The following is a 14,376-nucleotide window of genomic DNA, read 5'->3' on the forward strand; positions in this document are numbered from 1 at the left end:
AGATTCACGCGCAACGCGCGGACAAGGCCCGTGCTGTCGGTCGAGTCCCTATTTGAACTCCCGACAGCGCGCGGAACCGAAACGGAGGAGATACTGGCGGTGGCGGACCAGTCGGTGACGCAGAGCTCGCTTAGCTCGCCGCCGACTAGCTACCATCCGTCACCGGCCTCGTCCTCGGCGGGCGCACCGATGGCGCCCGCCCAACATGGTGACGCGCGCGCATATCCGTACGGAAGGCCAGTACAGAACCAGCGGGTCCGGTTCTTCAACCAAGGATTACCTGGACCCCCGCCGTGTCGGTTCTGTCTGGACCTAACCCACTGACAGGAGCAATGTCCTGTGGTGGCGGATAGCGCGCTGCGTTCGAAGCTTTTGCAGGCCCGCGAGGCCAATTATCAAAAGCTTCGGATCCGTCAAGGTCTCCGCCCAGGTTCGCCGTTCGAGCGTCAACCGCCGACCGCGTGGCGAAATTCGCGTGCGCAGGCTCCCACGGGCATCAACGTGGTCGAGCCGCGCGAGACCGTCCAATCGGAAGAACCCGCGTTACCGCTGACGGACGAGGGGCCCGAGGACCTTGGGTTGACGGGGGAAGCCGGGGAGGACGCGTAGAGGCGTCGACGATCCTCCCCGTGCCAAGCCTCAATAAACAAGGCACCCCGTCGACCGCTTCGGTACGCGCGCAATCGCAGAGCCGAACGGACGAAGCGGCAATTTGCTTCTTCAAGAAGCAAAATTACAAGGTCACCGCAACGGTCGGACAACGACGCGCGATGATGCGCGCCATCACGCCGGTTCTAGATTCGGGCGCCGGCCCGAATCTAATCCACCTACGCTGTGTGGCAGAACCGTGGCGCGCTGCCATCCAGTCCGCGCGGAGCCCGCCGCTCATCGACGCTTCGAATAGGTCGATGAAGGCCCTCGGCGAGCTCAAGCTGTACGTCCCGATTGGTGAGTTCGTCGCGCGCGTACCGTTCTTGGTCGTCACCAACCTCGCGGTGGACTTTATCCTCGGAACCACGTTCCTGGATCGCCACGTGAAGGCGATCCTGCCACCGCAGAGGAAGGTGCTGTTCCATCATGCGCCGTCCGTAGCGCTGACGGGAGTCACACCCTCGAGGCACGACCGCAAGATGGCCTCGAGGGGACCGTCGCAGCAGCTCCCGCAGGAGGAAAATTCGGCCGACCGGAAGCGCGCGCAGTTCCCGACGAACGTACCGTCACGAAAAATTCGCGTGGTCGAGGGGGTGACGATACCCCCGATGACCCAAGCGATGGTACGCGTCGCAACACCGGTTGGGGGGCTTTGCTTCCGGCAAAACCACCCCAAAACGGCGCATAAGAATTTATGCCTGATGGCCCAGGGGGTCATGGACCTCCTCCCGGGCGAGCCGTTTACGGTGCTCGTTAGCAACTTCGGAAGCCGCGCGGCCCACGTCCCCAAGCATACTGTTGTTGGTCTCGCGTTGCCTTCCCCCACATACATCCTGACACTTGGCGTGCCGGTCCCCGGAGAGGCCGACGCTAAGGAAGGGGGAGGGAACAAAAATAATTCCTCGACCGCTACGGAGGAACAGGCGCGACGCGAACAACCAGTTACGGACGATGGCAGAAGAAAATCCTCCACCGCTACGGAAGGATACGCGCGTCGCAAAGAACCCGCTACGGACGAAAGCAGGATTAATTCCCCACCCGCGGGGGAATGTGCGCGACGAGAAGGACCCGTTACGGACGATGGCAGAATTAAATCCACCACCGCTACGGGAGGAGGCGCGCGACGCGAAGAACCGGAAACGGACGACGCCCACAGTGGCAATCCCGCTAACGCGGATGAGCGGACCGATACGGACGCGGAGAAGACCCGCTCGTGGGAAGAAGACGTCCATATTGGTGCAGAAGACAGTACCGTCCGGTCGGAAATTATGGACATGCTGTCCGAGTTCAAGGACATGTGGTCCGGCCACTTGGGTAAGATCGATGCTACGAAGCATCGCATCGAGCTGAAGCCCGGTGCGAAGCCGATCTACCAAGCACCCTACCGAGCCGGACCCATCGCGCGCGAGAAGGAGAAGAAGGAAATCGACCGCATGCTGCGCACGGGAGTCATCGAACCGACATCGGCCGAGTGGGCGAGCCCCGTGGTCTTCGTCCCTAAAAAGGACGGGACCATGCGGTTCTGCGTGGACTATTGCAAGCTAAACGCCGTTACGGTTCGCGACTCCTACCTACTACCGCGCATGGACGAATGTATCGACTCGCTCGGCGATGCCACTGTCTCTACCACGCTAGACTGTAATAGCGGGTATTGGCAGGTGGAGATCGCCGAGGAGGACCGCGACAAAACTACGTTCGCGTCGCATTCGGGCCTCTACCGCTTCCTACGCATGCCGTTCGGTCTCAAAAACGCGCCCGCGACATTTCAACGAGCGGTCGACATCATCCTGTCCCGCGTGAAATGGGAGACGGCGCTGGTCTACCTCGATGACGTCATCGTCTACTTGCGAACCGTTACGGAACATATGGCGCACGTGCGCGAGGTACTACGGCTTCTACATACTGCGGGCGTGTCGCTAAAATTGGCGAAGTGCGCGTTTTTCGACACCTCCGTAACCTATCTCGGGCACGTCATCCGTCTGGGACGGTTGGAGGTGGAGCAACGCAACGTCATCGCGATCGAGCGTGCGCGCGCCCCTACGAACCAAACGGAACTGTGATCCTTTCTCGGGATGTGCAACGTTTACCGACGGTTTGTGCCAGGATTCGCGAGGATCGCCGCGCCGCTGAACAAGAAGACCGGCAAGAATCAGCCCTACGAGTTCGAGATATTAACCGATACGGAATACGCGGCGTTTGAGGAATTGAAGCGGCGCCTCGTGGCGCCGCCAATCCTCGCGCTGCCCCGCTACGGACGGAAATATACGCTGGACACCGACGCGTGCGGACACCAAGTGGGTTGCGCCCTTCTACAAGAGCAACCCGATGGAGGTACTCGACCGATCGGATATTGGAGCCGTGCGTTGACCGACGCGGAGCGCAATTATACGACTACCGAAAAGGAATGCTTGGCCGTAGTGTGGAGCATCCTCATCCTACGGCCGTACCTATACGGAAGCGCGTTCAACCTCCGCACGGATCACGAGGCCCTACGCTGGGTCCTCAATTTAGCGGACTGTTCCGGTCGGCTCGCTCGCTGGCGCCTGCGCTTGGCGGAGTACGACTACGAGGTATAGTACCGCCCAGGCGTCAAGCACCAACTCGCGGACGGCGTATCGCGCTTACGTACCGATGGAGGAGACACCAAACCGGTCGATGATGAGGTCCCGTGCTTCGCGGTCCAGTACGGTGAGGGCAGCGAGGCCCTCCTGGACAATGTGCACTGGGACCCGCCGCAAGACCGTCCGGACGGTTGTCACGCGCTCGCGATAACTCCCGAGGAACGCGACGCTGCGTCCATGTCGGTTGAGGAATTTCTACGCGAACAAGCTGAGGACGCCTTCTGTCGCTTCGCCGCGGAAACCGTCGGGACGCCGAACTCGAAGTTCGACATCGACCGTTACGGATTTCTCGTGAGGACGTCCCCGCTGGACGGAACCCTGCAGCGCGTGGTACCGGCTCGGTTGCGCCCCCGGGTACTGTACCTGGCACACCATCCGAGGTTGGCAGGTCACCCGGGAGCGACGCGTATGTACTACACCCTTCGCAGGGAGTAATACTGGCCACACATGGCCAGCGACGCGTTTTCGACCGTACAGAATTGCACCTCGTGTGCTGCGACCCGCGGGACGCTTGTCAAGAACCAAAAGGATCTCAAGCTGTTCCCCGCGGCGGGCCCCTTGGAGTTTGTCGCGATGGACCTCCTGGGGCCCCTGCCCAAGACCGCTCACGGAAACCAACACGTGTTGGTAATTACCGACCGGTTCTCCAAGCTAACACGCAGTATCCCGCTCCGGACCACAACCGCTTCGGTCGTCGCAAACGCGTTTTTAGACAACTGGGTCTACGTTTACGGAGCGCCGCGCTACGTACTAACCGACAATGGCCCCCAGTTCGCTGCGAAATTCTTCGACGCGGTATGCGCCCTCCTGGGGGTGCGGCATTATATCACGACAGCCTACCACCCCCAGTCGAATGGGCAGACCGAACGGTTCAATCGCACGCTGTTGCAACGCCTCCGGCACTACGTGGAGGAGCACCAGCGCGATTGGGACGACTACGTGCAGCCGCTGACCTTCGCGTACAATACGCAGGTCCACCGGTCGACGGAGACGACTCCGTTCGACCTGGTGTTAACGCGGCCACCGTCCGGTTTAATCCTCCCCGGTACTGTGCCGCAGGACGCGGGGACCCATCGAGAGGACCCGCGGACCCCAGTGCAGTACAAGCGCGCCACGCTGCGCAAGCTTCGCGACGCTCTCGACCGCGCTCGGACGAAATTATCCGCATCGCAAAAGCTGTACAAGGACAATTTTTACAAGAAGGTCCGCTTCCGTCCGGTCGTTGTGGCGGGCGATTTTGTCTACGTTGATCGCCCGCCCCGCCCGTTGAAAAGCGTCGAGCGACGCACACGTGCGCAAGGTACGACCGGAACGGACGAGCTCTCTGTCAAACTTCTACCAAGGACAGAGGGGCCGTTTCGCGTGCGCTCCGCTACGGACACCACGGTCCTCATCGAGCAGGACGGTGTGGAGAACCGCGTGAGCATCGACCGCGTCACAAAAAGGCCACGCGGGCCGGGGGACACTGTCACCTCGGCCATTCCATCCGCATCGGACGCACAAACCACAACGCCCCGCGCGGAATACGTCGTTGACTGCATCGTCGGACACCGTATGACCCGCGGAGGCATCGAGTACAAGGTTCGCTGGTACGGGTACGCCGCTTCCGACGATACCTACGAGCCCTCCGAGGGGCTCCCGCAACCTTTCATCGACCGATATTGGCGTACGCGCCAAGGACGGACAAGCGCGCTCGCGTAGCGCTTCTTCCGGCCTCGCATGGCCGAACCGTCAGGACGACCTCGCTCGCGCGCGTCGTGCACTGCCGCCCGCACGCGCCAAAAGGAAAAGGCAAGGAACACCGCTAATCGGCTCTGTTTACTGTGGACGAAGCCCCTAATGGGCTACGCGAAAGGGGGCGACCAACGGGTCGGGGCTCAAGAACGACGCGTGCGCTTAGCCGGCGGAGCCGCCGCGGCATCTTCGGGCGCGGGGCGCGAGGCCCCGACCGTAGCGGCAGGCATCGGCGGCGCCGCGAGACGTTGGCTGACGACCGCGAGGATGTCCTGCACGCCGCGGAGCTTCTCGTGATGCTCGACGCGCTCACGCTCCGCCGCGGTGGAGGCCTCTCGGAGCGCCGCGACGGTCGTCTCCAGCTGCTTGGCTTGGTGCATCCACTCGCGCGCCTGCAGCAGCGCCTGCTCAACCGACGAAGGAACTGTTGCCCCCTCGAAGGAGCAAGCGTACTGCAGGGCAGTGAACGCGGCCTCCTCACGGAGGCGCTCCGGGGAAGACCGGCCGGACGGTTGCGGAGCGGGAGGAGGCGGCATCGGAACGAGACGATGATCGCCTTCGGTACCGGTCACCACGCTGATGTGTGGGGGGCTTGAGGTGGGGGCCGAAATTCCCACGACACCCGGGGGTTCTCTTAACCCCTTCGGTGAGTCGCTCTGGATCGAGGCCACGCGAGCGGATCCACCGCGGGCCGGTACCGCGGTCTCGACGACGCTCCTCACCACATCGCGCGGCGGCCCGACATTGGCATCGGCAAGCAAGCCGCCCGTGTCACCCGCGTCGACCGTGTCGACTGCGCCGTCCACGTCGACCGCGACGGTCGCGTCCGCTGGACCGGGGGCCGCGCTGCCACCATCGGCACCGGTCTCTGCCTCGGCTCCGGCGGGCATCGGTAGGGTACACCGCTGGTTCCAGCTGAACCACGCGAAGTCCGGCCGGCCGCTCCAATCCATACCCTCGGTGAAGGCCAACAGCTGCGTCGCGTACGCCGCGTCAAACGCCGTACCCTCGAGGATCTCCGCGATACCGACCGAGCGGATTAAATCGATGAGCCCCGCCGAGAGGCGGAAGAGCAGGCCGCGCTCACCGAACGGTTCCTCGTGCCGCGCGATCAGCCGCGGGTCGGGACACTTTGTGAAGGACGGCAGTCCCTCGCGAGCGGCGTGCAAGAAGCACAGGAAGGCCAAGACCGCCCATTCGGAAAGCATGATAGCGTGCACCAAGACGCGCGTTCGCTCCGTTTCCGCGGATTCCGATCGGCCGAGCGGCAACCAATGCGCCGCCACGTACGCCATGACGCTCGGCGTCGGTACGCACAGGTACTCCGGCGCCTCGAACGTCGACCAGTTCGGCGGGAGCGCGGGGTACAGGCCACGCCGCGCGGCGCTGGGCACCGAGAAAAACTCGGTGCTGTGCCACATGTGGAAGAAATCGTCCACCCGGCGCCAGCGCAGCCGACTCTCGCGCGCTGCGTCCTCACCCCACCGCGCTCGGTTCGCAACGCTGTACCAGCTGTCGAAAGGCCGCGGAAAGGCCACCAAGCGGACGTCGGGCGCGAGGCCCTCGTAGCGGCGATACCGACCGAAGAGGTTCAGCAGCGAGATGTGGTACTTTTCCTCGCCCTAGCAGCGGACGTAGAGCAAGTTACTGCCCGCCGCGGCCGGCGTCCGACACGGAGCGTGACGCCACCGCGCCTTCCACGCGCCGGCGCGGTTCTCTTGCGCCACGGCACCGCGTCCGGACGGAGTCTTGATCGCGCGCACCATCGGAATGCCGCAAACCTCGCCGCGTCCAGCAAGTTCCGCTGAACGTACTTCTCGACCGTAAGCGGAGGCTTGCGGCCCGCAGCGCGTCGGCGTGCGCGCCGGCGGCGGTGGTCCATCAAGGACCCGGGACACAGCGACCGTACGGAACCGACGACGCTGCGCAGCGAGCCCGGGGTACTCGGGGCGGTGGATACCCGCCCCAGCGACGTTGTCGCTCCCCGTCCGGCCGGCGCAAGCGCTACGCTACTCGACGGCGCCGGCGCCGGGTACGGCGCCTCGGAAGCGGCCCTTGTGAGCGCCGTACCCGCAGCGGGCAGCGGCGACATGGGAGGCGGCGGCAGCTCCACGGGGAGCCCCGGGTCCGCCTCGACCATTTTTGGAGCCACGCCCGCGAGGGGCAGCGGCGAGGACTGTGTTGCTTGGGCGCCCAGCGGTGGCGAAGCGACCGGTACGGGCGAATCAATTGGCGCTTGCGCGGGCCCCGCCACTCCAGTAGACGGTTGCAGGCCGTCGCGAAGGCGTCGCCGCGGTTGGAAGGTGGGACCGACCGGCGTCGCTGCCGGAGCCCGAGGCAGGCTCAACGGCTGCCTGTACGCGCGCACAGCCGGAGTGTCGCGATGACCGTCCATCGGTTGGTTGAAGAGCCGCTGTAGGGGGATGTCGTCGTCGCTGTCGGAGGAGGTTTCGGAGTTCGCAGGGGAGTGTTGGGGAAGAATTGGGGGGTCAGTGCGGATCGCGTGGGGAGAATCGGAAGACGCGCTCTCCGAATCGGACGAACTCGCGGCGTTATATACCGCCAGCTCGCTGACGAGCCAGGGGGCATGATCGTCCACACGGAGGGGCTTCTGTTCCCGCATCATGCGCGATAGAAGGAAACGTCCGGAACGTACCCGCGCGCTCTAGTAGAGGGTCGCTACGGGGACGTAGCGAAAGCTAAGGGGGGAGGTCTGTAGTATAATGACCGGCGCGAGAGCGCGGAGGTCGCGCTCGCTACACGTGGGCGGCTGTGCCCACGTGTAGCGAGCGCACGCGCATGCCGAGCGGTCGTCATCTGGCGTACGTGTACAGTAGTGCACGTGTCGTCCGAGCGGTAGTCTACGCGTGTTACGTGTGCGCGTTAGCACACGTGTCGTCCGTGCGGTAGTCTGTAAGCAACACGCGTGTACAGTAGTGCACACGTGTAGTAGCAGCGTCCGTGCGGTAGTAGCAATTATGGCGCTAGTGTTTTAATTGTGTACAGTACCCGGCACGCACTAGGCGGCAGATACTGTACTACTGTACTGGGACAGGTGTCCGAGGCGTCCCTCTGCGGGGTTAAGACCTGGCACCCGTCCCCACCAGTAAACGGGGGCAAGCTCGCCCCCGTCCCTTTTGCGCCTACGTACGTCCGTTTTCGGTTGTCTGTCGCGCGCGCTGGCTTCTAACCCGTTACTGGTCGCTCCCGTTCACGCACCACGGGGCGACTGCGCGTAACCGGCCAGTGAGCCACTCCCTTTTCGCGAGCTCGTCCGATCGGTTCAATTAGCGCGTGGCGTCCGCGCCGCGTGCTCCCTCGCTAAAGCCTCCGCCTCTCACCCAACCCAGGGCGGAGAGGAGTTATCCCACACTCGCCGCGCGTTGACCCACGGGGCCCGCCGCCAGCGCTGGGTGAAAGGTAGGGACCGGCGTGGCTGGCGTCGTAGGGAGCGGAGCCCGAGGGGGGTGACCCCGCTGGGATGATCGGTTGTCCATGCGGGAGGAAGACAGGGGGATGAGACGAGATGTGGAAGTGGAGATAGTGGGGTGCGTGGTGTGGGGTGATGTGGGAGAAAAGGAAAGCGTGAGGGGACCCATTGCCGCGCCAGGGGATCCGACGCGGTTAAATACCAAAAACTCCATAGGCTCCCCTATGGGGTTGGCCGTAGTCCGCCCGCGCCCCCGTGGTCGGCGCGGGCTTCCCCTTTCGGATGGGACACCCTGCAAGTTGGTCATGTCAACCACCAGCCGCGACGGGGACGTGTCGCGAAGTAAGGAAGGGGGTCTGTGGTACAATTCCACACCGCGACCCCCGGTTGGAGATGAGAACCGTCGGGACGGGCGGTTACTACTGTAGTAATCGTGCACGCGCCCTCTGAAAGCACAGTAGTACCTCCTCCCGGGCGTACACGTGGCACAACCGTTGGCGTCGGTCGTGGCCACGGGCACACGTGTGCGACCCGTCCAGTAAGTAATTAGCAATTAGTGGTTAATGGTACAAATTAGCCAATTTAGTACAGTAGCTGGTATACAGTATGTAACAGCTACTGTAGCCGGACAGGTGTCCTGGCGTCCCACTTAGGGGTTAAGACCGGGGGCCCCTGCCCCGTTCCAGTAAACGGAGGCAGACTCGCCTCCCTTCCCTTTACGGCTTTTTGCTAACTCCGTCTGGTTTTACCTCTAAGTCTCAGGCTTCTAACCCATGACCGGCTGTGTGGTTATAGCACCTCTACTCAGCTGCGCGTCACCGGCCACGTGTGCCTTCCCTCTTTATGAGTTCTTCCGATCGGTCCGCGCTCGCGTGGGTACCCCGCGTCGCGCGCTCCCTCACACTAATCCCCCCTCGCTTCCGAGTAGTCGGGACGTGGGTAGTTATACCACAGGCGTCATTGCTTTAACAAACACACAGTAGCAGAGCATTATTACTAAACGATTCTACGACAAAGAGTTACAATGCGGCAAAGATTGGGACTACTGTACCCCAAAAACACCTGCTGGACCCAGGGATTAAGTCCTTAAAGACTCCTGGATAACTTAGTTATCCAGAAGTCGGGGGCTTTAGGGAGCGAGCACACAGTGCGTTAGAGCTGCAAGAATGGGATGCAGTCTTTGTTAAGGAGACCAGTACACGGAATAACTACATATACTTTCGACTGCCTCAAATGAGGCAAACGAAGCCTCATATGAGGAAAAAAGTGTGTCGAATAGACACTAGTGTCTAGCCGACAATCAAAAATCCTCAATTGAGCACACGTGCTTTCCTCATTTGAGCCGCATGTATCTGACTCCCTTTACGAGCGATGGGAAGACCCTCCCACTAAACGCAACACACACTCGTGATCCGTATGGTATCGCAGTTAATACCAGAGCGATAAATGGCAGCATCTAGTGCTCTAATTCAATATGTACAGCAAAACAGTCCCTGACTGAGCGGTTGCTGCAGAAGTAACGCTCAAAATTGCCTTGTTCCAGGCATACACTACAAACTTCTATAGACTTATGCCTCTTGCAAGACCCACATCTTCCTTGAAATGCGTAGTTGCTGTATTTGCCATTGATTTTGCGACGCTTAGAGGTCCTAACCAGGCATGGGCTCCGCATAGGTGATTTTGTAGAGTTTGATTGTTCCCCAGACCAGGAACTTGGGCTACCATTGCGCACTGTGGCGGCGTTGTCGTATTTGTTGTCGATTAAAGCCTCTGAAAGAGCCTCATAGAAGTCACCTTGTAAAAAGCTGCACTGTTCCGCATGCGAAGATTTGTAAAGCTTCCACGCGTCCACGATACAGAACCCCAGAATTCCAATATTGAGTCTCTTGTCCCATTTCTGAACGCGAATCATTCGTTCGAGCTCAAGGTCATCCTGACGGCACCTGTTGTGCTGATCAATACTTGCACAAGTATCGTAGTAGCGTTCCACGACTTTTGGCTGTCGTAGGGAAAGATGCACTCTGCGTGGACCAGTGCTGGTCTGACGCCACCGCACTCGATCGCATGGACTTCCATCGGTGCTGTTGCTGGCAGTCGCGATAAAGTATCGTCTATTCCGGCCCACCCATGCCAGTGCCATTAAAGATTTTCCTGTGTCATGTATGTCGCATCGTAGAGTAGTCTGCTGTCCCCTTCCCTCCATTTCCACCTGAATTAGATACTTCATGGGAAAGGCCCGTGTGGCAGTCTTGACCACGCCTATAAAACGCAATCCAAGCTGTAGAAGCTGTTCTGCTGACTGCACTGATGCGAAGTAGGAGTCAGCACATACCACACGGTCTGAGTATATCCAGGGGTTGACGAGGCGTTTTAGGACAGCTGTCCCATGGTTACAGCTGCCCTCGAACGCTTTTCCTGTTTCGTCCGTCGCACCAGTAACTATTTCTATTCGTAGCATAATGCCGCTCCCCCCCATGCCAGGTTCTGAACCTCACAACCATCTTCAGGCTTGCGCTCGATACTTACGAAGTGGGGCAGGCCAATTTCGATCCAATCGCCACCCAAGCCGTACCATCGTATCATAGACTCATCCAAACAAAGGTAATCGGATGGTTCTACATACCTGTACCGGTGGTCGTTAAAAGCCCTGAAAAAGTCGTTGACAAGAGCCCAGCGATGTTGCGCAGACGTCCACCCTGCCTCTGATGGCTGGGCGCTAAATGTCAGTGAGCCGAACAGGGCCTCGAAGGGGCTGCGCCCCATTACCTTCGAGAGGTAAGGACGAACAAAGTACTTGGAGGCCGATTTTGCTTCCCACAATCTCCGACGATCTCCTTTAGCATATCGAGATATTAAAATTAAAATTCCAAAAAATCGTAGAATCTCACCCGCCGATGTGCCTCTCTGATGCTTGGAAAGCAGTGCACTCGATGTCAGCTGCACTATGCGCCCCAGAAAGCGCATTGGAAACATCGAATAGAAATAATATTCTATTCCTTTCCCTGCTGGTGCTCCTCTTTCGCGTATGTCGGAACCATCAAAACCGATCACCTTCCAATGCTTTACGGGGACAGGGCCGTTGATGTCTGAAAGTACTGCAGCCTTGCGCCATACTTTGCCATGGACCTCAACGGTGCCCTCATCAGAGAGACTGTAATTGGGCGCCGTTGGTACTGTACTCGGAGCAGCGGGGGCGACAGTTTGGTGAGGCGTTGACGAGGACAGGACAGCCGTAGCCTCAAACTCGGAAATCAAGTTTCGCTGAGTATCACTGTCATGGGGGGGCTGTTGGACATTTGGTGAACGTACTTGTGCAAAAGGATCTTCTTCGTCGTCGGGGGGAGGGGTTCGAGCGGTCTGAATCGGTGATGACGGTACAGGCTCACGCCCAATAAAGTCTGGCGTTCCGTCCGGTTGCGTGGGAATCGGGCAGGGACCAGTCTTAACAAACCGCAGCTGAAGAGCTCTTCTTATTTTCTTTGATCCTACCACCCATGCTCCCTCAATAAACGTGACGCGATTCTTCTTGCCCTGCTCTTGTCGAGTGTTTTCAACAACACCTGCAACTGTCCTTGTATTCCATAGGGAACCGTATCGACGCTGACACTCAGCGTTGCTGGTCACGTAGCGGGCTTTCGTGTGCACTTCAGCACCAACAATGAGGCGAGAGTCCTTCCCCATTTTAAATGAACGGCGCTGATCCACGGAACAAATTGATGGGAGTGGTAAGAATGGAAGGGTCTGGGAAACAGGTGGGTTTCAATATTCTCGAGACTTCTTCAGTGGAATGGTTGCACAAAAAGGCGGGGTACTGACCCATACGGTCTCTGGTTTGTGTGGTGTTTCGGTATTGCTACAGTCTTAGCGCCAAAACTGTGTATTAATTCATGCAGTTTTCCTCAATTGAGGAAAATTGTCGGCTAGACACTAGAGGCCCGGGAACTAGAAGTCGTTATAGACTGGGACCAACTACTGTACTGTGTAGCTTTTCGTGCTGTGCGCAGTTGAGTGATTCTCCTCTAGTCAGGTTTAAACGTAGGTGAACGAATATTCTCGCATATTATATATAAATACGTTAAGGTTCTAAGATATGTTAAGCCTCATATTGCTGTCGCTACATGCGCCATCAACACTGCACAGTTCCCTCTTATGCAGACATTAGCTGCGCAACGATGAATCTTTTGCACCTATTGCAGCCGAGGAGTGCGCGTCCGCACCCTGCTCGGCACGTAAACTACTACATGTGAACGAAACAGAGTGCCATCTTCTAGTAGTCGCCAGTCAGGTCTTCTGGCAAACCTCCCCGCAGAGCAAGAACTCATGTCAACTTTTCCCCTGCGAGCCCCTGCTCTGTGGCACGCGTGCAGTAATCTGCTTCCTAGATCCGCGTACCATGTCCGGGCCTCCTCCTTCTTGAACCACTTGCTAGGTTCTTGCCGGACTTCGCGAAGTTCAGCCCACACATGCAAACCTGCTGGTCCCGTCTGCATGATGAGGCACCGTCCACTCATTTCCTGATCCCTGCGAATAGTTAGAGCCAACTTGTTCCCAGACTTGGTGACCACGCCTTCCTTGTCCAGTCTGCCGATGTCATCAATATCAAACAATACCCAGGCTTGCACGGATGCCTCCCACGCAGCCGGCACGGAGATCAAGCGTCCCGTAGAAGAAGTGATGTCTCTCCACGCTGACGGCTTCATCGCCGACACGGACACCAGCGGCGTGGGCAACCATTCCTCTGACTCGACAATCTCGCCATCCTTCCGGCTCCCCGCATCCGACCCATCATCGGCCAAACTGACAGATTGCCTCGCAAACCACGCAACCTCCTCCACCTTCCTCGATGACGTCGGCCCCTTGCTCCTACGCTCACTCCACAACAGCACTTGCATCGGACACGTTTGTCTCGCCATCGTGCCAACCGTGCGCAGGCGATTGCCATCCAAACTCACCTCCCCCGTCGTACTCGGATTCGTGGCAATACGCAAAGAAGCCGTGACATATGCCATATCAATAACCTCTCCCACCCTCGAAATGCGATTCTTATTTCTCAACACGCACCCACCAACAGGTCCATTCGCCTCTCCCTCCTTCCCTTCCCGGCGCTTTGCCCCATCGGTCATCTCCGCGACACTCGGGACATCCTCGTCGCCCTTTTCTTGCCTCGTACCCATCTGCGTCCTCTTATACTCCGCGATAGCCTCCTGGACCCTCGCCGGGGAGCGTATCCTCCTCTGCGGCGTGCACAGCGCGGCAGAATTATCCGGCAAATAGTGGACCCTCCACGTCATCTGCCTCCCCGCACCAGTACCACTCTCTAAACACACAGGACACATGGCCCCCCCTGTGATACCATCCGCGTTCATCCATAGCATCAAGCTCGGCTTGCGATCGCCGTTACTATGCGCCTCTCCCCGCGGGCACTTTGCCGAGACAGTGCGTAGGCCTGGCAGCGGCTTCCTTCTCAACTGCACAACGGCCTCTACATCAACCGCGGTCCACGGCGCGGCGCCCTTCCCGGCGTCAACCAGGCCGTCATACAGCGCGTCCTTAATCGCCACGCCGCTCTCCGCGCGCTCCTCCGCGACCTGCAGCAAGTCTTCGGCGACCTGTACAATGGCAGCCAGGTCGCGGTACTCCAGAAACAAGTGTCGTCCATACCTTCCGCACTCCCTCAGGTGTCTCAGCATAGCGCCGCGCGCGCGCGCGTCGGCCGTGGAGACCTCCTCCCACTCGAAGAGGGCGCGCAGGGCGGGCCATGCGCGCTGCTCGACTGCGTAGCGCGTGGCCTTTTCGCAGGACGCGGCCATCCGGGCCGTGGCCAGGACGTAGGCGGGGCCGATCTCGACGTACAGCAGCGACGGGGCGGCCGGCAGCGGGCGCGCAATGGACAGGATGAACGAGGCGCGGCGGTAGAAGGCGCGCAGGCAGGCGCGCACG

At 59.9% G+C, this 14,376-nt stretch overlaps 1 protein-coding gene; it reads right to left on the bottom strand.

Annotated features, from left to right (window-relative positions):
- Positions 1-12,451: 12,451 nt before the first annotated feature.
- Positions 12,452-13,811, bottom strand: CHC_T00001632001 (hypothetical protein). XM_005712510.1 is given in 2 exon segments: positions 12,452-12,623; positions 12,624-13,811. The coding sequence occupies 1 exon segment, from the start codon at positions 13,809-13,811 to the stop codon at positions 12,624-12,626; it is 1,188 nt and encodes a 395-aa protein (XP_005712567.1). The 3' UTR covers positions 12,452-12,623.
- Between the last annotated feature and the right edge of the window lie 565 nt (positions 13,812-14,376).

The sequence above is a fragment of the Chondrus crispus genome, genomic scaffold (assembly GCF_000350225.1).
Source record: "Chondrus crispus Stackhouse genomic scaffold, scaffold_106, whole genome shotgun sequence".
NCBI classification, from domain to species: domain Eukaryota; phylum Rhodophyta; class Florideophyceae; order Gigartinales; family Gigartinaceae; genus Chondrus; species Chondrus crispus.